This window comes from Neodiprion virginianus, chromosome 7 (genome assembly GCF_021901495.1).
Source record: "Neodiprion virginianus isolate iyNeoVirg1 chromosome 7, iyNeoVirg1.1, whole genome shotgun sequence".
Classification (NCBI taxonomy): domain Eukaryota; kingdom Metazoa; phylum Arthropoda; class Insecta; order Hymenoptera; family Diprionidae; genus Neodiprion; species Neodiprion virginianus.
This window is the reverse complement of record NC_060883.1, coordinates 15,455,759-15,476,247: the sequence shown is the minus strand read 5'-3', so window position 1 is coordinate 15,476,247 and position 20,489 is coordinate 15,455,759. Positions and strand designations below refer to the sequence as shown.

The window sequence follows — 20,489 nt, the reverse complement described above, 5'->3', positions numbered from 1 at the left end:
TACAATTGGGTATTTGCATGATTTTTATATTTCTTAACTTTTGATGTTTTTCGATTCTATAAATTTTTTTAGAATTTTTGAAAAAAAAATATTTTGTTTTTGTTTATAAGTATTTAAATAATTTAATAAATAAAAAAAAGGCAATATTTAAATGAATAAGTAGCTCCATCTCGCGTATGTGACGTCACAATGCTGAATTTTTTTGAAATTTTTAGCGCCAAGTTCTCCTGTAAGCACGCCGTGCGTGTAATCAGCTGTTGCTCTGTGTTGTGATTGATGAAAAGAACGTCTGATAGTGCTGTTTATTATAAACTAAAGTTATTAAATTATTTAATATGTCATTAAAAAACGATTTTTGTTGGTGTATAGTACCAACTTGTAAAAATACTCAAACTAATGCTTGCTTAACATTCTTAGTATAATACATTGACGTGATCATAACCTCCACACAATTATCCGTGTGAGTTCAAAAAAAAAAATACCACACAAAAATTGATTTCTATTTCAATTATTTTCACCGAAGTCTGACATTAATTATACAATGTATCAAACTTAAAGTTTAAAAAATTTACTTAAAATTTTTTTAGCGCTAGAAAATATTGTACATTACTCTTTGTGGATTCAAATAAACGCGCCAGTAGCAGCACAATGACGTCAAACCAATCACATTCCGTTTTATGTCACGTGACTTTTATGTGATTTAGGACCACTTTTATTTATTAAATTATTTAAATATTTATAAACAAAAACAAAATATTTTTTTTTCAAAAATTCTAAAAAAATTTATAGAATCGAAAAACATCAAAAGTCAAGAAATATAAAAATCATGCAAATACCCAATTCTGCTTCTCCCCCGTATATTCCATTTTTATTCACATGTGATTTGTAATCACCAGGTGACCTAATCACAGCACCGTTTGACTCATTACCTGTAATAAGACCCGCAAATGTAGACCAATTATCCACTATATTTGAAACGATACTCAGTCTCACCTCTGCGTGTCGATCTTGAGTGCCGTATACACAATACGCCGACGCGCGAAAAAGACAATTCCCGTCGGGAATCATCTTGATAATTTTCGTTTGCATGTTCATTTTCTGCGCGTCAGAAACAGATACCTATAAAGATATATGTCAAAGACTGTCATAAACAGCCGATGACAGCTGTCGCAGGGTTTGCTAGATGCTTTTTGTTTTGTTTTCGGGATCTCACCTCACCGCCAACTTCATGCGTATATTATTGTTATTATAATCTTTTTTATACTACTGTTATTATAGTCTTTTTTTTACTATTGTTATTATAATTTTTTCCTACCTGTTCATTTGTTTGAAACTTTTTTATTAGATAGAGAGATTAGAAAAGTGATGGCTTAATTTCAGCAATGGATGTGAAAAAAAAATCTAAGTAATTTTACTATGAGTGAAAAATTGAATCTGATAGCTAAATTACAACTGAAAGAAAATCACTTCACTATTGAAAACAAGAAAACCGATGCGGTGACGTCAAGATAGAAGGAGGAATGCTGGAAAAAAACGGTCCAATTGTGAATTCGTCTTCTTCTTTATCTTTTCTTTCTTTTTTACTTTTCCGTATCATTATTTCCCGGCTTCTATATTTCAAAATTAATATATATTTTACGCGATCCGTCAAACAAGACATAACATTGACGACAATGGTGTCTGCTCTTGCAGCTTGGTAGCATAGCAGTATAAACCTCGTTTAAGAACGGAACCCCCCAAAATCCAGCGTCTAATTTAAAATCCGTTCAGCGAAGCTTAACTGGAGATTTTGGTATTGTGGAACACAAAGTAAAAGTCGACTTTTCTTAAACCAAGTGTATGCGGTAAACTCGGTTTAATGTCCAGGTAGTGTCGAGTAGCCAACTTGGCGGGTGAACGCCCAACTCACGTTTTTCCAGCTGCGAAGCGGTAACGGATGCGCTGAGAATGAACAAACTCTCGGAACTACCGTCTGATTACAATCGGTTTGGTTTTTTTTAAATTTTTGTTCCAAGTTTCACAGATGATTAGGAGATTATTAAAGGTCGGAGAAGTGTGTATAAAGACCTACGATCCACCTACAGATGATCCCGCACAAGCAGAACTCAATTCGATCGCGAATTGTAGGTGTTGGCGGGGCAGACGTCACGCGAACTCCCTAGATGAATTTGTTTTATCAATAACGACCGAACTATTGACTTACAAACGACGCAAAGTCACTCACAATCATGTAAACATGACCCACAATTGATTCCGTACAAGCAGAACTGAATTCGATCGCAAATTGAAACTACGAGGGGGTAACACCACGTGAATTCCCTAGCTAAATTTGTTTCATTGACGGGAAATCACTTACAAACATCCACAAACGACCTACAAACGATTAAGAAAAGAATCAACTCATTCAGTTGTTAATGAGGGGCTAAGTACATGGAGCTGCATAACACATTCCTGCGTAGTCGACGTAGCCATACGAACAGAGAAGTGTCTGCATACCATCTTGATTTTAAATTGAATCTTAGAGCATATACTACTGGAGGTAGTTACCCCTGCCGTCAACCTCGCGAAAACTGTGGCCGTAGTGGTGAGCACTCTGGATACTCCGTCTCTCTCACTTTGCATTGTATAGGTTGAAAGGAAACGTATCAGCCGACCACGTTGTAAAGCAAGAGAGATAGGTTGTACGTGGCATAAGTGCTCCATCTCACTCCTCTGCCACACTTTCTGTACACGCTAGACTACCTCGAATAGTTTATGCTCCAAGGGTTAAATAGCAATTGTGCCCCCCAACTTGGAACTGCAATTATGCCACCCAACCTGGAAACAAAAAAATATCCGTAGAAAATCTAATCAAACGATTGGTAGATCAGAGTTGGTTAACACTCTGTAAATAATTATTTATGGCTCATCTTATGTATTACAGCTGTTATGGAATTTAAAGAAATACATTCAAATTTACATTTCAATTTTGAAGTGTTTCGCGCTAACGACCACACCTACAGAATTTTATTCGGCGCTGGTAGTCAGCGCGCGTTTGCCAAACCATCGCTGAATAAATAGAAGAAATAGCGTACGGTGTTATTTATAAAGGAAAAAACATAATGAGAAGCTTTTTTTAATTATTTAAACCGCTTGGGTGATAATCATTCTACAGTTGTTTGCGTAAATTTAATAAATCAAGTTCAGTCCGTTATGGAATGCGCTAGGGGCAGCTACTGTATTACGCAGCTCCGCATGATGCCAGAATAAAAATTTATTATAAATTCAATTTAGTCATATTTTTCACCTTCCTGAATGATTATTTATTCCATTAACCTAACAAGCGATTATTCATCGACCATTGCATGGCAAAATTTTTCAATTAATTCGATATTAAGGATTTTTCATCCGCATAAAGATACGTACATGGGTACGTGGCAACAAGGCAAACTTATTTCTGTCGGGCGCCTTGCTGCTGTTACTGCTGCTCACAACTTCCTAGTCAAAAGAATTTCTTCGTGCGCAAATAACATTTATCATCAACTGTGCGGTGAATTTAAAACTCAAACATTCACAAGCAACATATAATAATCCAAGCCCTACTGAACGGTTAGCTTTGTTGTTCAAATCGTCCAACCAAAACTTGAACAATTAATTCGCTAGGAAGCGTCGGACGATTGTATTCTACTTTCATTGAAAGTGTTGTAGTCCCAGTGTTAAAATTATTGACCTGCCTACTGTATCCTGTGGATTAAACAGTGCGTTTTGTACCATACAAAAATAAGAACCAAATGCAATTGTCATAAACGTAAATACCGCCTTGCTTCACTTTATTACGGATTAAATGGTAATATAATTTTCGTGGTTATATACAGATTAAGAGAGATATTCCATAGTTGCATATTGTTATTTTTTTTTTAAATTCTTTTTTGTTTTTACCCACAAGATAATGTTTGTGTATGAAGTAATGGTAGAGTTATAATACGACAAAAAAAATCAAGGTAAGCCCTGTAGCCATTTAAATTAATATTGAATGTCAAAATGATTGATTTGTTCCATCAATGCAGTAAATTTATTTAAATTTTTTTCAGATAGCAAAGCTGGCCACTGTTACGCACAGCAATCGAGTAATTGGCTTTTGTTATTACCTGAGCCGATGTCAATTTTCGAGTACATGAAGTACTTTGAGCATTATGGGTATTTTGGATCGAGTTTCATATTGGTTCGGAAGATAACTTGACAAAAATTCAAAGGCGTTTAGTCGAAGAGAGGAAGACAAAAAGAAAACAAGTAACTGAACTAACATAAATAATCACTGACGAAAAAAGAATCAGATATATATAAATTTTTTAAACTTTTGCTAATGGTACTTAGACGAAATCGCGCTCATCCTCCGAGTACAAAAATGGAGGAACCAGCAAAAAAGAAACAAAGAATTATCAATAGTGACGAACAAGATGAAAACAATAGTATGACAACTGCGATGGTGACGGAGATAGAAAGCTTTCAAAACAGTCTCCTGTCGCAATGTCTGTGCAATGTCCCTGTGAGCAGTTTGAGAAAACCGTTCACTGGCAGTACGGTTCAGGCTGGTGACGGTACCTATAGAATGACGACACTGTCAGAATGGGAGCCAGACAGAACATTGCAATTCATTAGTGCCCTTCAGCTGCTCTTTGATCTAGCAATAAAACAGAATACCAGAGGTATAATGTGTAGCAGAGTGGCCGACGTGTGTGAGGCTCTGTCGCGCAACGAGCACGGTATCATAGACCAAATACTAGATTTATCATGTTCACCAAATAAGTTCATATCATTTACCGCGAGCAGAGCCCTAGCCTCTTTCTTCATAGTGACCAAAGAAAACATTGAATTGTCATGGCTGGACAGGCTCACCCAGTCTTTGGTCAGCACGCACTCACCAAGCCAGATGCTGTTTACTTTGGATGTTGTTAAAAGGGTGGTCGAGCACAAGGATGGCAGTACTCATCCGTTGGAGGATGGCGAAAGCTTTACTTCGCCCAGGAACTGTAACACCTTGACAATATCGGATCCAGAGAGCCTGGATAGTACCCCGGTAAAAGCGATGTGCGTCAAAGCCCTGGAGTCAAAGTGGAACATTTTAGTATCAAAGTTTGATAGTATTTTAAGCTCCTATACTCCTCAGCACGAATCGGCGGTTATAATGTTCCTAGACTTGTGGGAATCCATAATATCCGTTAAAGCCAACCTGTCTGTTGTTGATACAAAACTGTTCTACTCCCAGCTTGACAATCTGGTTGTTCTATTGAACTCCAACGTTCCTGGCATCATTTGGAGGCACCTTTTGGGTTTACTCAATGAAGTGCTTTGCTACGGGAGCACGTTGGCTCTTCAAGATGTTCTTCCTGATGAGCCGTGCTCGTTGGCTCATCTGGTTGTCCGCGCCGTTAAAGACTGGAGGCTCCTGGATGCTTTGCCGTATCGCCATGGATCAGGGAGATTCGGAGGCGGCTCCGGGGACGGAGATCGGCCTTTGCTACAGAAAGTGATTTTACTCGTTCTCAAAAGTGTTGCTGTCACAGTAAAGGAAACACGAAGCGATTCCAGTGACTCATCTCTTGGCTCAGAAGCTGAAGATCTTGATGCGGACATGGCTGTTATTGAAAGAAGCATAAGAGAAGTACTGCGTCAGTTAGATCAGTGTGTGAAATCCCTTATGCCTTTTCATCCAGAAACACCACTATCTCAATGGGTTGTCCAAATGTTTCACGACCAAGATGATTTCCTTATAGAAGGCATGGTTTGTTGTTTGGATGTTGCCGTTGGTCTATTTTATCGGGGACCGCCCCAAAATGATCTTGGCCACATGCTCAGCCCAACGTTAACTTTTGTTCAATTTATACGTGCAGTCTCTCACGATCCGGATGTACTTTTAGACCTTCTAGTTAGCAATGAGACTTGTTTTCTCTTGTATCTTCTAAGATTCTTGAAATACATCAGGAGAAATTGGTCAGAATTTATAACTTGTTGCGCAAGAGAATTGGATGATACAATGACTGTTTTAATTCGGCTTAGGCTAGCAATAGACAGGCTTGTATCCAAGGCTCTTTTTCCATACAATATAAACCCTGTCCTTCGTCTGTTAGAAAAGTGTGAGTCATTTTATGAAGGAAACATTGAAAATTGATCGAATATTCGCGAGTTGCATATAAGTAGAAAGTAATTTTTACTATTGTTTCTAAGGGAAGAATTGTTGTTTTCCTTACTGTACATATGAACAATTCCTGATGAGTAAGATTGTATATGTATTTTTATAAAATATATTTTAATAAGACTCTACATCTCCCATCTCATAAAACTGCAGTAAATTTTACTCCGTTGATTGGGAAGAAAACAGAGGCATAACTTAGCAATATTGTGCTCAGTTCTGGCTACCAGCAGAAGTTTTAGGTAAAGTATGTAGGTATGTATACAAACGCACAAAAGAACAAAAAACTTCGTGCAAGCTATGAGATTTTCATTTTGTTACATGGAGTGACTATATACAGTAGAAAATCGATAAAGGACATCTTGTAGAGTAAAAATAATACATTTCCTGACGTCAGGTCTCACAGCACCAGATTTTCGTTGGCACTCACTCCTGTTGCAATACATTTCAAATTCCTTTACTTTTGATTGGTAATGTTTTCTAAATTATCAAATAATCGTTACCAAGAGTCTGAAAAAATATATTTCTGCATAATACTAAATACAATTAGCAGCTTTTATAAGCTTTTCTAAGGTTCTTGACGTCTTGAATTGCATCATAATGTCAATCCTTTAACGACACACTCACAGAATATGTTTATAGGGCAATATTTAACTCTAGAAACTAAGTTTCATATGAATATATGTATAATTTGCATTCTGTACTAAGCTTTTTTGCATTAATTTTCACAAAGAAATCATATACTATGCATTTCACATATTTAATTATGTATTATTATGAAAAGTTATTAGTTGTTACTGTGAACATAATGAATGCTATTTATACTGTAGAAACGAACTCCAATTATTGTGTAAAAAAAACTCAAGGTGCTACAAGGTTAATTAAATTTACAACTACCGATTATGGTGAGACATAATCGTCTTTTTGTATATGCCAATTTTTATCAACTGAGACACAAAGCCATAGAAAAGTGTATTTAAAAATAAACAATTCATGAAAAATACGTTACACACGTTACTTTCATTGGGACAAAAATAAAATAAAAACGAATGAGTAATGCAACTTGCGCCTTTGACATAAAAATTTTTATTTTTTTTTAATATGGATGTCTTATAATAGATTGTGAATATTTATTTTTACTGTTAATTGTACATTAGAGTTAAGAATTTTAATTGTATAAATCCGCGTTTTTATGATGCGATATTTTAAATATTTTTATGTCCTTTGTATTTCTTTCGTTTCATTTAATCCATCCTCTTGGAACCTTAGTCTACGAGAACAACTAGACCAATTATTTTTTCGCTTTTCATAATTGTTTACACACGAATGATACTTGGTAATGTGAAGTTAATGACAATCTTGATGTGACGTTCTAGTTGAAGAAACGAAATTTCACTATTTAACGAGTAAATCCAAATATAACTTTTTTCTTAAGCTTTGATTTCTATTGTTTCATTAATAGACGTCATAATCAAGTAAAAACTCTCGTTTCAAAGAACAGAAACGATTGTACGTTTCATTACATGTTAGTAATGCATTATTGGTATTGATCATTAATCGATTACTCAGAATGTGACTTCACTGTACTTACAACTCCATTCCTGATCTTTTTTACAGTGCGTCTAGGTAAAAGTAGCACTTCTATAAATTTGAATATTTGATACAATGACTAATTACATTTACTGGTGTTCTTCATTACTGTACAAACTGCCTCTTTAGGTTTGACTAAGGAAAGATTTTCTGTTTATTATTAAAACTTTACGAAGTTGATTGAGCTGCTTCTTTATTTATTATTTGGTAACCATTTACGTGTAACTTTATCTTCACCTCAATCGAACGCCCCTGTATTAATTTTTTCACCCGATAACATATTTTTTGTAGTTTACAAATAGTTAGACACATTTATATTAGAATGATGATAATAGCTGGATCAAGCTACTTCTAAAAATGTAACCATTGTTAGGAACGTACATTAAATGCAGTCAATCGTTATTTGAATTATAAATATTGATGGACACATGTCGATAAAATTCGATTACGGGATGTCGATTAGTTTTGCATGATTATAACTACGAATGGTAGAGAACTGACAATGATCTCAATAATTTATTTACTTTCAATTTAAATAACAGGCTGGAATAGAGTCTTGTACTATCACGGTTTGTTTGCTTTTTATATGAAATATCTGTACCAAAGGTGGTTTTGTATTAATGCAATGTGACCTATGCAAATTCATACAAACGTTGCGCAATTTGAAAAAATAAAATTTCCATGATCTTAATTATTATAATAGCATCAGTAACCGAATCAAACTGTTCGATTTACAGGCAATAGCGTACGTAACAGTTCTACCTTTATCAACCAAATTATTTTTGTACTGTTCTTACTGTTTTGGCAATAATATCCATAGCCAGAGAACATTACGATATTCTATGAGTAATCACAAGTACAATGATATGTCACTGCACTATTTTCATGAAACGTCGCTTGAATATTGTATTAAAATAGTGCTGTGACATATCATTTCACACTTTATGCAATCTGGATAGAATCCCGAAAAGTCCCTTAGCTACTGCCTAAAAATACATCAAATTATAAAAATAACTCTGTTGGTAAGGGTGCAACAGTTATATACCCTTAAAGAGCCGCGAAATTTTTTTTTCTATCGCCAGAATGCCGTTAATATGATCAAATTTTTGTTGTAAAGATTGTTTACACGGTTTACTCCTAGCCTTCGCAAGAATTCTCAGATAATTTCAAATTCTCAATGTCATAGTGAAAACATTGGGCTTCACTCTTGACAATCTTAAATAAGTACCAAACCACTTTCACACTTTTTGCATCGTACAAACTTTGTACATATATGCCGTATCTGTTTAAACTTTGTACTACCTATTTATTACATGCTTAGAGATAATTCCTTTGATTTCCTATGAAAAAAGTAATGTAACGTGAGTACATCTGCAGTAAAATTTTTCATTCCTATCCTTAGATCCAATTGTACTACCATATAGTCATTTGAAATTGAGGTGGAAGTTGATATCCACAATTATCGATCATTTTTTCCCAATAGTAGGCTTCAGGGTTTTACACTTGGGCTCTTCAATTTATGGCTATGATATACATCCATTGTTTTTGATCAAATTACGGATTATGGTTCCTTGCACCCAAATTGAGCATTCCGGTCTTATTGTTTCATTGCGAAAGGAATTTCACCCTTCAATTCATTGTTGGAACTACGGAATGTTTGAAAGCGATGGCACTTATATTTAGTAATAAAAAGCACTTTCCCAGTGCCTTCGGAGTGAATCTCAGCTGATTTCTTTTTGTTACTCACACATAAGCAAGATGTACAGGTAAATATCTTCACTGTATACTGCAAAATGGCAAGAGACTTTTTGAATCGTTGGTACAATACTTATTCCCTACGCCTATTGACTTAGTGCCAAATAACGTTCAATAATGAAACTTCAATGAAATTGCAGTAAATGTTGTCATAGTCAACCAAAGATATATGAGACCTTACAGAATTCACGGGTTGAATTATCACAAACGATAAGGTATCTTCGAATCATTAGTGTAGAAATTATTGCAGAGAAGTCTGAAATTGTCCAGCATTATATATTTAAAAAATAGTTTTTAAGATATTTGACAGGCAAATTCAAAAGCTACCGTAAAATCAATATGGTTGCATATTGAGACACGATCATTTTCGGTAAAAAGTAACTACCAAGCATTATTTGAAGTGAGACAAAATGATCGTAAAAGAAATTGAAATATGATACCATTTACTAGATTCCAGAAACATGAGAATTTATGTTGAACTCAGTAGAACACGTGCCGGAGGAGCCAAAAAAAATTACCTGATTTTCATTTTTGACAATGGAAGTCAATGAATGTATATACCTGGAGATGTCGAACCAATCCCGATTCATCTCAGTAAACGAAAAAATATTGAAACGTATGATTCATTTTGATGAGTGTCAATCCAAAATTCTCATAAAAACGTATTGCATGATTGAAAAATCAATCCGAATCAATCGTTCTATTGTTTTGAATATGTGTCTACAAGATTTGGTTCTTTCAATTTTTCACGGTCGAAATGTAACGCAGTTTGCATTCAATCCAATCTGCAAATACACAATTCCGTATCCACCTATTTCTGTTGGATTTTTGTGAACAAATTTCAACTTACCTGAAATGAAGTTTAATACGTCCTCAACAACTCAAATTCTATCGATTAATTTTCGTTTGAATACTGCAACTATTTGGATTCATGTGAATTCGTGAATGATATTAGTACTTTCATAGTTTACTATTAGTTTCTTTTTCTAAATCTTGTTCAGTCCGTAATGAAATATTCCGAATGTTTTCATGGTTTAGGATGGAATTCTTTGCACATTTTGGATTACACTATAAGAATAATTACTTGTTTTTCAAAACTGTAACAACACGTGTAAACCCCATGTAATCAATAACCACTTATTGATACAGAAACATATTCAAGTAGTCATCCAAAATACTGTTTTAAATTATATCTTTGGGATCGGAAAAATGGATTCAGTCAAATGAAAATTTACTATTTTTTAAATCTTTTTTCGTTTACTGGGATTCACTATATTCTTCAGTCAACGCATTACCGCTCAAACTTTCAATATTTCAACTGCATTTTACAATTACGTATACAAATATTTTCAATGCTGATCAATATCAATTTTTTTCTTTTCTTAGTTTCGAGAGTGAATTCGAATATTCACGCATTATACAAATTTGCTATTCTGTAAATAAACAGATAAAGGCATTTAGTTGGGGGAGGGAGAGTGGCTGAAGCTTTAACCCCGTGAAATACTGATGCTAGAAGATACTAATTTTTTTGGTTGGATCGTTTTTAATAAGAATTGACACCCTGGAGTTATATGAAAATCGAACCATTATTAAAAACTTTATAAAATTAATATTTTCAAACGATTGAAGAAAAAAAATCTTGACATTTGATCGTTTGCCATAATGTATAAAATCCACTAGAAAATTACAAGGTCATAAAGTCAAGAATTCTGAGAAATGGTGCGTTTTCAATGCGAATATAGTAGCTGCTTTCGATACTATGCGAAATTTGATTTGATTTCATTTGAACAACCGATTCACCACAGATATATCTTTGTCAAGAACTGTTATCGAAAGTAGAATGTAGTAAAATCACCCATTATTGGGTTACAAATTGAGATTAGCAGTCAACTTCATAGCTTCGCTCATAAAATCGAATCAAAAGAAGTTCTCAACAAAGATACACCTATAATAAGGTATTATACTACATCACTGTCTATCTTCGTTGTTTCTTGAAATACTATATTGAAAATCTTGAGGAGTTCTTCACGGTAACTTCATTGTGTTGGAAATTAGGTACGATCAATCTCAATCCGTTTATACTGTACTTCAGCAAAAATTTTAATTCTAACTGCTTGGGAATTTTATAACTGTTCACTTGAGAATTCGCATGGAGACTATTTTAATATCACCTTATACTTTGTGTCAATAACATCGAGAGATTGAGATAGGAACAAAAACAAGTTAAGCTTTGTCTTAATTCTAATAGAACTTGTGTCCTTGATTTCGAACAGTATTTCAAGCAAATAATACACCACGTATGACGTTGAAAACAGTCATTTCATAGTTACAAAGAATATCTGTGTCCAATGAATACGAAAGCAAACGATTAGCTATAATTTTATTGCTGTGACCTGCATTGAATATACATTTTCTCCCGATATTCTTACCTCTATGGTTTGGAGAAGTTTTAGTCGATTCTAGATATCATTCCAGAAAATCAGTCATTTCTAATTTTATTTACTTCAATCCGTCCAAGAATAATAATTTTTTACAGCCATTAAGAATGATTCAATTTAAATTTCACGTCAGAATATCAATTTTTATTACAAATAATGTAACGGAAAAATTTTAATTCTTCCAGTCAAATTTCGACCCCCCCCCCCCCCCCCCCTTTCCCTCCGTTCAAAGAAGCAGCTACTGGATTTTGAGGTCGCAAGCTATGGCTAGACACATGCTACATACAGTGTTTGAAATCGTCTTTTAAATAGAACTATAACAATGAATATACAGTAGATATTTACAATAACATTCTCACAAACAGACTTTCGACTCTTCAAAAAATTCAAATTACCTACGTTTCTACATACGCATGGGCAATTCTAACATGTATAAAAAAAAGTAGCTTAAAACGAAATCGAGTGTTATATATTATCATTTGTGTTTAGTCTCTTGAGAATAATTTCGGTGCAAAATTATTGCAGTAACAAAAACAAGCTGTGCCACTGTATAATATTCCCATTTAATATTAATTACATTATCCGTAAATAACACGTCACTGTAATAATTCTATTAAGGAAAAATAGAACTGAAATCGTCTTGGTACCCAGAGTCTACTATAGAATCGGCTAACAAAGTAAAGTACGATTTTGTCAAACTATTTTTAAATTTGAACGTTATAATCTAAGATTATATAACCTTGCAGAGAAGGTTGAATCCACAAGCCACTCGAAAAACATTTATACAGTATATGACGTAACAAATATGCTGTTTCGGCTTTGGTGATGTCACATGCTCATACCTTCAAGTCAAATGAGCATAATAGTGACGTATTTTCGAGTAGTCGGTTAACTATGTAAAATCAGATATATTAAGTAGACTTACAATCCAGATACTAGTGCAAAATTTGAAAAAAATTTCATTTATGTGTGTAAGGCATGGCACGCCTGTAATTGAACTCACTGCTGCAATAAATTGACGATAAGTGAGAAAATTGACTACGTGTCGTAGTCTTCATCGATATTGGTAGTGTTGCTGTAATTCGACGTCGGTTTATAGGTTGTATTTACGTTGTTAGAATTTGTTGACAAATTAAGTGGGTTTACTTCCGTGTAAAAGTTTGGTTGGCTAACATTAAACGTTGTAGACAACGGCGATTGAAAATTCGAGATCGGTGTTTTAGTACTTTCGCTCGACAAAGCGGCACTGGGAAATCCAATCCCTCTGTTCTCTCTTGGGTTTTGGCGAATTGGTGTAATGGTTGCCGACGATACCACATTTGGGATTCTGTATACAGAAAAAGACAAACAAGTTTGGATTTTTTTCATGATCAATATAAAAACATCATGCAACTTGTTTGCTTTATATAATATCTATTTCACCAAGGATTTATTTAAAAAAAAATCATACCCTGTAACGTCATGTCTTGAAATGGGTGGATAAATGGCTGGGTTTACTTGCACATAAGGCAACTGAGGTGCAGGAGTTGCTGGCGGTGTAGGTACCTCATCGTCGGGGCTGGTAACATCAGGAAGTCCCTTGACCAAGTCTTTCAAAAAGTCGAAGCGACTTTCAGAAAGGATACATTGCTTCCTTTGGGAAAAAATTCAAGTCTTAATATATTTGGTACGAGATAATTCATAATAACAGACGTGTGATGCAAATACTTACATATGAGACGGACTAAGAGTTTTGGCATTTTTGGCACTCGTTATTTGCATTGTTTTCGTTAACAACGACTCTACGAATAACTCTAGGGTTCTAGGTGAATTCCGAGTTAAGGACATCGATAATGTGAAATAAATAAGAAAAAAACAACAGATGGTGCACTTCTAATAGCTACGCTAGGTGTAAAATATAAAAAGGATATAGATTATGACTGGTACAGCTTGAGCAACTTTTCCTACTTCTTCGTCCGTTTGCATGATTTTCTTGATACGTCCCTTTGAAAGAAAAGTGGTAAAATCGTGAATGTATTGTCAAGTGTGGTGTATTTAAGGTTATGTTTTCATTGAAAAATGTTGACCACAGGTAATAGTGACAGATTGAGGCCTTGAAAAAATTTTACAAACATGCTAATTGATATAGTAAATTCCAAACCATAAATTTATAGAATTTTGAATTCAAAATTGATCAAGTCTATGGGGTCTATAATAAAAATAAATAATGAAATACACAATGATGTAGGGTTCGGTTTGTTTAGTGTGGTTAGTGTAACTTACTGCTGGGAAACGAGCATTGTATTTTTTTTTCTTGCTTGGCATTGTACAAAATTATAAAACGTAGACTTTTCACAAATAAACACCATCAAATTGTACACATTACCATAAACAAATTATTATGACTCGAATTCCCGAAACGAGTTTTGTTGTCTTAATTTTAGCCTGTGAATATCAACTACTTTCAACCCTTTCAACTACGAAAACCTCGGCGCGTTCTAAAATCAGCTTCCAGTGAGATTTCTGCTGCAAATTACCACACACTTGTGACATCCGACCGGAACGTCCGTATGTTTTATCGACTATTGTTACTGCATGTCACTTTTATCAACTAACCAAACTGGAAGTACGAAAATCTTGTTACCATAAGGTACTAAAACAACTCTCCAACTATTTGGAATATCCCTAGATGGAAAAAACTATGACATTCACTAACCAAAGCTTAAAAACCATGTTACGAGATCTTCGCACGACAAAGAGCTATAATATTATTATACGTTATTATATATCACTATCATATTAACACCATAATTAACTAACACCATTATATCCAAGTATTATATAACACTCGACAATGCCATTTGTGCATTCGGAGCTGAGAGCTATACTGTAAGCAACTTACGCTATACCATATAGCCTGGAGTACAGAAGACCGTAAAACCATAGATAAATGTATAACCAATATAATGTTAAGATAGCACTGCTGCAATAATCCATAAAACCAGAAACTGTAAAGCCTTCAAAACCGTGAATACCAATTATCTAGCATGAGTCATACTTTCCTCCGTAACGCCGTATTATAGGCAACACGCGCAGCGTTTTGAAGGCAATGCAGATCTCCAATATGGAGCCACACAAAGCTCCATCTAGAGAAAACATTAGGAAACTTAACGACGAAACGATTGAAGGTAAATCAACTCGCAATAAACTCGAAGATGCATACGTGGCAACGCCCACTAACAGGCAACCAACAAACATAAGAAAAACGTTCTAGAAGCTTCCAAGCTGATTTATATTAATATGAGAATTAATAATTACAGAAGAAATTTATATACGAAAGCACACACGTAAATCTGCTCTAAAACTACGAATTATCAAATTGTTAAATACCCTAAATCTGTTAAGATAGTTATAACACAAACACCTAAGAATGTTCGCAGCAACGCGATCCTAATAATGTTAAGCAAACAGCACCTATGTCTCATAAGCAATCGCTATTGTACTCCAGGTGAATAACGACAGTAATCAATTATAATACATATGCAATTTTACATATTTACACACTATAAAATTAACAAAACGACGAGTAACCGATATGACAGTCTTAATATATAGATTTTGTAACGAACAGGATAGTAAGAATATTTAAGAAGTAAGCTACGACTAGATTTCAGCGCATCGTGACCTCGAAAATGCACATGGCACTAACGTACACCATGAAACACGGGTCACCTCTAGCGCATACGCACAGCGATTACCATATTCGGAAATAACTGCTAAAATCGGCCCCGCTCCTAACGCCTACGGGGCGGAAGAAGCACGGTAGCCGAGGGGCCAAGGGAGGCTTGCTGCCCCAACACCAAAGCCCACGCAGAATGGAAAATTACAGAGCAACGACCCTGCACCAACACCACCGCACCAGCGCAGCGTTATACCATATGTAAAAGCTTGCAATATAGTAATAGCTAAAGAACTAAGATCACAGGCGTGCATGTGGCGAAGATATCGTGCCCTAATTCTAATTTCTAGAAAAAGGGGGAAGGTGCGCAAAAGTTGACGAAAGCTGAAGATGGGGATCGTTCTGCGCAACGATCGACACTTATAAAAACGGCGACCGATCATCGGATCGTGCTCTTGGTTTCTACCACCAGATTCGTCACCTTGTTCCGGTACAGTCTCGCGGTAAAATCCTTTTGCGTTTTGCATTTAAACTTTTCGTACAACGTTACTCTGCCCAAAAGTCCAGCGAGCTTTCAGCTCCATTTTGTTATATTAATTTAAGATCTTACGCTAAGTAACTCCGTTTTTGTGACTCGAAATATTGAACTTATAAAATAAATCCAAGTTAATCAAAGTATCCAAATATATGAAAATCAGTCATTCCGTTAAATCCTCTCACCAATCTACGCTGCAAGTCATCATATCCAGATTATTCTCAGGAGGTAAGTCAATTAATTAAATCTTTTATCCAACAATTACTCCTTCCTCGGTTCGTTCGATTAGAGCGACAGAATGCCCGTTGTCCGGTGTATTTCAATACTTTATCGGTAATTGGTGACCCAAACTACTGATGTGAGTCTAACTGTAGCTGTGTGAACGGTTCCGGTGTCTAACATCTGGAAATTTCCACCAGGTACCTTTCCGACGTCACAGATTCATGGATGGAGCCCAAGGTTGTATTTTCATAGGCAGCAAAATGCTGCCGCAGTATTTTGCTGTCGATTTTTCGACAAACACGAATGCCAAGAAGGCAGGAAAGCATTGCCTAGAGTGCGTTCCTAAACTAGCTGGCAGCTAAAAATTTCGTAGGACACTTTGAAGCATATGCAGTAGTTACTAACTTGGTAACGTAAAAGAGATAGAAAATTGTTGACAGCACTGGGAGCTGTCTTGGGAACACGGTCTTGAGGCGTGTTGACACGGTGCTAGAAATCAGTTCTCGGACCGAGAAAAAGTTACCAGAACTTGTATCGTGTATACAGCAAACTCGGGCGTAAATCGTGGATCGAAAACGCGGATGAAAAAATGGATCACGTCCCATTATTCATCCGCTTTTTCGATACACGATTTACGTCCGAGTTTGCTGTATACACGATACGAGTTCTGGTAACTTTTTCTCGGTCCGAGAGCTCGGACCGATTACTAGCACCGTGTCAACACGCCTTTATAGCGTTTTCCAGTGGTTGCACTGAGGGCGCACTGGCTCGAACAGGGGGCACTCGTTCCGTGCATGCGTCGCCCGGCATCGGGGCAAACCAGCTCCCTGACACACACCACTGCTCGTATACTAAAAAATTGTACGCGCTTGTCCCCGTTTTTTAGTTCCTCTACGTGGCGCTAGTAGACTTCTGACACGCTTGCTGCTCTCGCTGACCACGCGCGATCTCGTCAGGTAACTACTAGCGCCACTAGTGGTAGAAATTGGCGGCAGAATCGAGGGACATTTTGCGAACCACTTTTAGCAGCGTGTGTCAGGGGGCTGGGGTAAGCCCTCTGAGTGGAACACGCCGTAAAACGTATAAAGCATGCAGACTAGAGGTAAGGAGGCCGAACGCAATGCTAGCCAAATGGTCGGTGAAAGTGATGAACGATCCGCGTATTGGAACCACTTGGCGGCCCTACCACTGTGGGCTCCGTCAGCGCGGTGATTTTGAATCGTCGATCCTCACGTATGTATGCTATTCGTAACCAGGCGCTAGTATCGCTTGTGAATACGTCCCGAACTACAAGATCTTTCATCGCTTTCACGAAACACTTTTCGACAATTCCGCCATATGCGTTCGGCCTTCTTACCTCTAGTCTCCATGGCATAAAGGTAGACTAGATTAGCCCCCTGACATACGCTGCTGAAAGTGGTTCGCAAAATGTCCCTCGATTCTGCCGCCAATTTCCACCACTCATGGCGCTAGTAGCTACCTGACGAGCTTGCGCGCGGTCAGCGAGGGCAGCGAGCGTGTCAGAAGTCTACTAGCGCCACGTAGAGGAACTAAAACACGGGGACAAGACGCGTACAATTTTTTAGTATACGAGCAGTGGTGAGTGTCAGGGGGCTGGACTAGCTCATCATTTCTCCTAAATCAGAAATAACGTGACGTTACCGACTGCGCGACCGTCAGTTTTTGAAGCAAATGATAAAGAAACCAATTGAACGAGCGCAACGGTAATTTTTTGTTTGTAAATAGATGTCACACATGTTAGGCACGAGCATACAAGGGCAAAAAAAAATTGTACAATTCCACTGAAAAGATAAAAATTAATAAATAGCAAGTCAATTCGTCCCAATCTCCTGAAATATACCTAGCAGTTAACTTCTAAAAGCTGAAAAAATGTGTATCCATACTTCGATATCGGACATGCTGTGGATTACTCCTATGAAATTTAAAATTTTGGGAATCTCCCCTCTATCTTTCGGCTCCAGCAAGTCATCATCACTGCTAGACGAAGGTGAAATTAGATCTAATAAAAGAGTTGCTGTCACAGCATCTACTTAGACTCTTTCACGATCGGCAGCCATAATTGCACTGCTTTGGCACCGACTCCCGATTTCAGGGCAATATTTTACGCACTCCGTGTTAAATTCACGCACCCAAGCTACCAGTGGAACACGCTGGAAATACGAATCTACCGCTAGTGCGCTCTCAGTTCACACTCAGTGTAACAATGGAAAATGCTATTACATACAGTAGCGGGAATCCGTAACTCTCTAGCGACGATTATCGCTATCGGTAACGCCTCCTATCGACAATTGTCGCTAGTGGTGATTCTGTACGACGCAGTTAACCATATTTGTCGCTAGTTTGAATCGCTAGGTTACGATAATTGTCACTCGGCTAGCGATGGATATGAAAGTCTCGCTAAGGCGTAACGATAATCAGTGACACAGTGGACGATAGTATTGGTGCAACAACGTATCAATGTGTTGCGCGTGAATTTTTCTATAGCCCTCAAAATAGTACTGAGATTTAAAAAGGATTGAAAACTTCATCATGCAAGTAGATATGAAGATTCACTTCAACGAGCAATTATTTTTAACATACTCCTAAGGTTACGTTGACTCAATACTCAATATCTTTCCAAATATACAAGTCAATATACCTATAAGATATCGTAAGGGTTGATTAAATAATAGTATTTAATCAAATCTCTCGATGGCTTTCTAATATAAAAAAAAAGTGTGTGTCAGCTCCGACGCAGAACGAACGATAATTATGATCTATATCGAATAGAAGAAGCGGGTGAATGAACGTATCTTCCAAAATGATAAAAGAAACAAACATATATCTGTAATTATTCGGATTATTCATATAACTTTGAAAACTTACAAATTTTGAGTGCATATTCGTAATAAGTGACCGCAAAAACCCATGAGTACCCACTTTCGTTCCCGTCAAACGACTTTTTACATTTTCGGTCTGCCATATTGAATCCGCCATCTTGAATTTCCAACTTTTGAGTGCGGATTCGTAATCAGTGACCCTGAAAACCCCCGTGCAGCCCTCTGACACACGCTGCTAAAAGTGGTTCGCAAAATGTCCCTCAATTCTGCCGCCAATCTCCACCACTAGTTACGCTAGTAGTTGTCTGACAAGCCAAGGTCCCTAGATTAGACACGCCAACACCCGTATTCATAGTCCTTCCTTGAGGAACAAGGATTCCTCGTTCGTCATTTCACGTTTCATAGACCTTCCTCGACAGAATAAGGAGCCTTATTGGCCTCCTTCTTTCAAGGCAGATCTCGAGCTTCCTTGAGGAAACCTTCGGCACTGCGATTGGCTGTTTCGTTTTATGTAGCCAACGCTTGCGCTTGCGCTTGGCGTCTATGCACTTACGACTCGTATGACGCAGGATTACAGCCAGTCTACAGCAGTGCTGCCAGAAAGCGAGTAAAAAGTACCCCTTCCCTAGCAGCTTGCGCGCATCTCACACAACGTCAACGGTGCACGTCGGTGTGTCGGGATGGCGACGGAAGCCGAACGATGCCGAGTCAGCTGACAAATCGAGGGGAAATGTTCCCCTACCAAGCAATGAAGAGAGCGCATTGCTTGGTAGGAGAACATTTCCCCTCGATTTGTCAGCTGACTCGGCATCGTTCTTCCGTCGCCATCCCGACACACCGACGTACACCGCTGACGTTGTGTGAAATCATGCGCGGGATCTGTGGAAGGGGTACTTTTTACTCGCTTTCTGGCAGCACTGGTCTACAGGTCAACTTCTTTGAGGTTATACACTCTCATCAACCGACGCAAATTGACAATGAGAACTAGGCAGTTCAAGTTAGATTTAAATATAGCCGAGTGGCGCTTCGATCAGCAGTATTACCACCATAAGCAATCACATATCCCTAAATATGGGAGCTTTCCAGCAACGACACAGAGCGAAATTGTGTCGAACATGGTGCTTTCCAACAAAGACACAGAACGACACAGTCGGACACAGCTGCGGAGCATGGTTGGACACTGTGTCGGATTCATTGCTGCCAATTTTTGACGTGACAACGTCTTAAATTAGGTTACGGCTGGGAGTCACTTATGAAAAAGTGTAACGCCCGGTAACTTTAC

General features: G+C 37.1%; 2 protein-coding genes across 5 annotated transcripts; one reads left to right on the top strand and one right to left on the bottom strand.

Annotated features, from left to right (window-relative positions):
* Positions 1-3,331: 3,331 nt before the first annotated feature.
* Positions 3,332-8,423, top strand: LOC124308361 (protein lines). 4 transcript variants are annotated; one of them, XM_046771013.1, is made up of 3 exons: positions 3,332-3,826; positions 3,926-3,980; positions 4,071-8,423. In XM_046771013.1, exon 3 carries the CDS (start codon positions 4,343-4,345, stop codon positions 6,146-6,148), a length of 1,806 nt encoding a protein of 601 aa, XP_046626969.1. In that variant the 5' UTR covers positions 3,332-3,826; positions 3,926-3,980; positions 4,071-4,342; the 3' UTR covers positions 6,149-8,423. The 4 variants fall into 4 exon arrangements, with proteins under 4 accessions (XP_046626969.1, XP_046626970.1, XP_046626968.1 ...); XM_046771015.1 differs by having other exon boundaries at positions 3,333-3,980; positions 4,071-4,269; positions 4,354-8,423; XM_046771014.1 differs by lacking the exon at positions 3,926-3,980.
* On the bottom strand, positions 7,606-14,661 carry LOC124308381 (uncharacterized). The gene is made up of 5 exons (XM_046771055.1): positions 14,215-14,661; positions 13,863-13,935; positions 13,664-13,757; positions 13,403-13,585; positions 7,606-13,279 (listed from the first exon to the last, which is right to left on the bottom strand). The coding sequence occupies exons 1-5, from the start codon at positions 14,254-14,256 to the stop codon at positions 12,991-12,993; spliced, it is 681 nt and encodes a 226-aa protein (XP_046627011.1). The 5' UTR covers positions 14,257-14,661; the 3' UTR covers positions 7,606-12,990.
* Between the last annotated feature and the right edge of the window lie 5,828 nt (positions 14,662-20,489).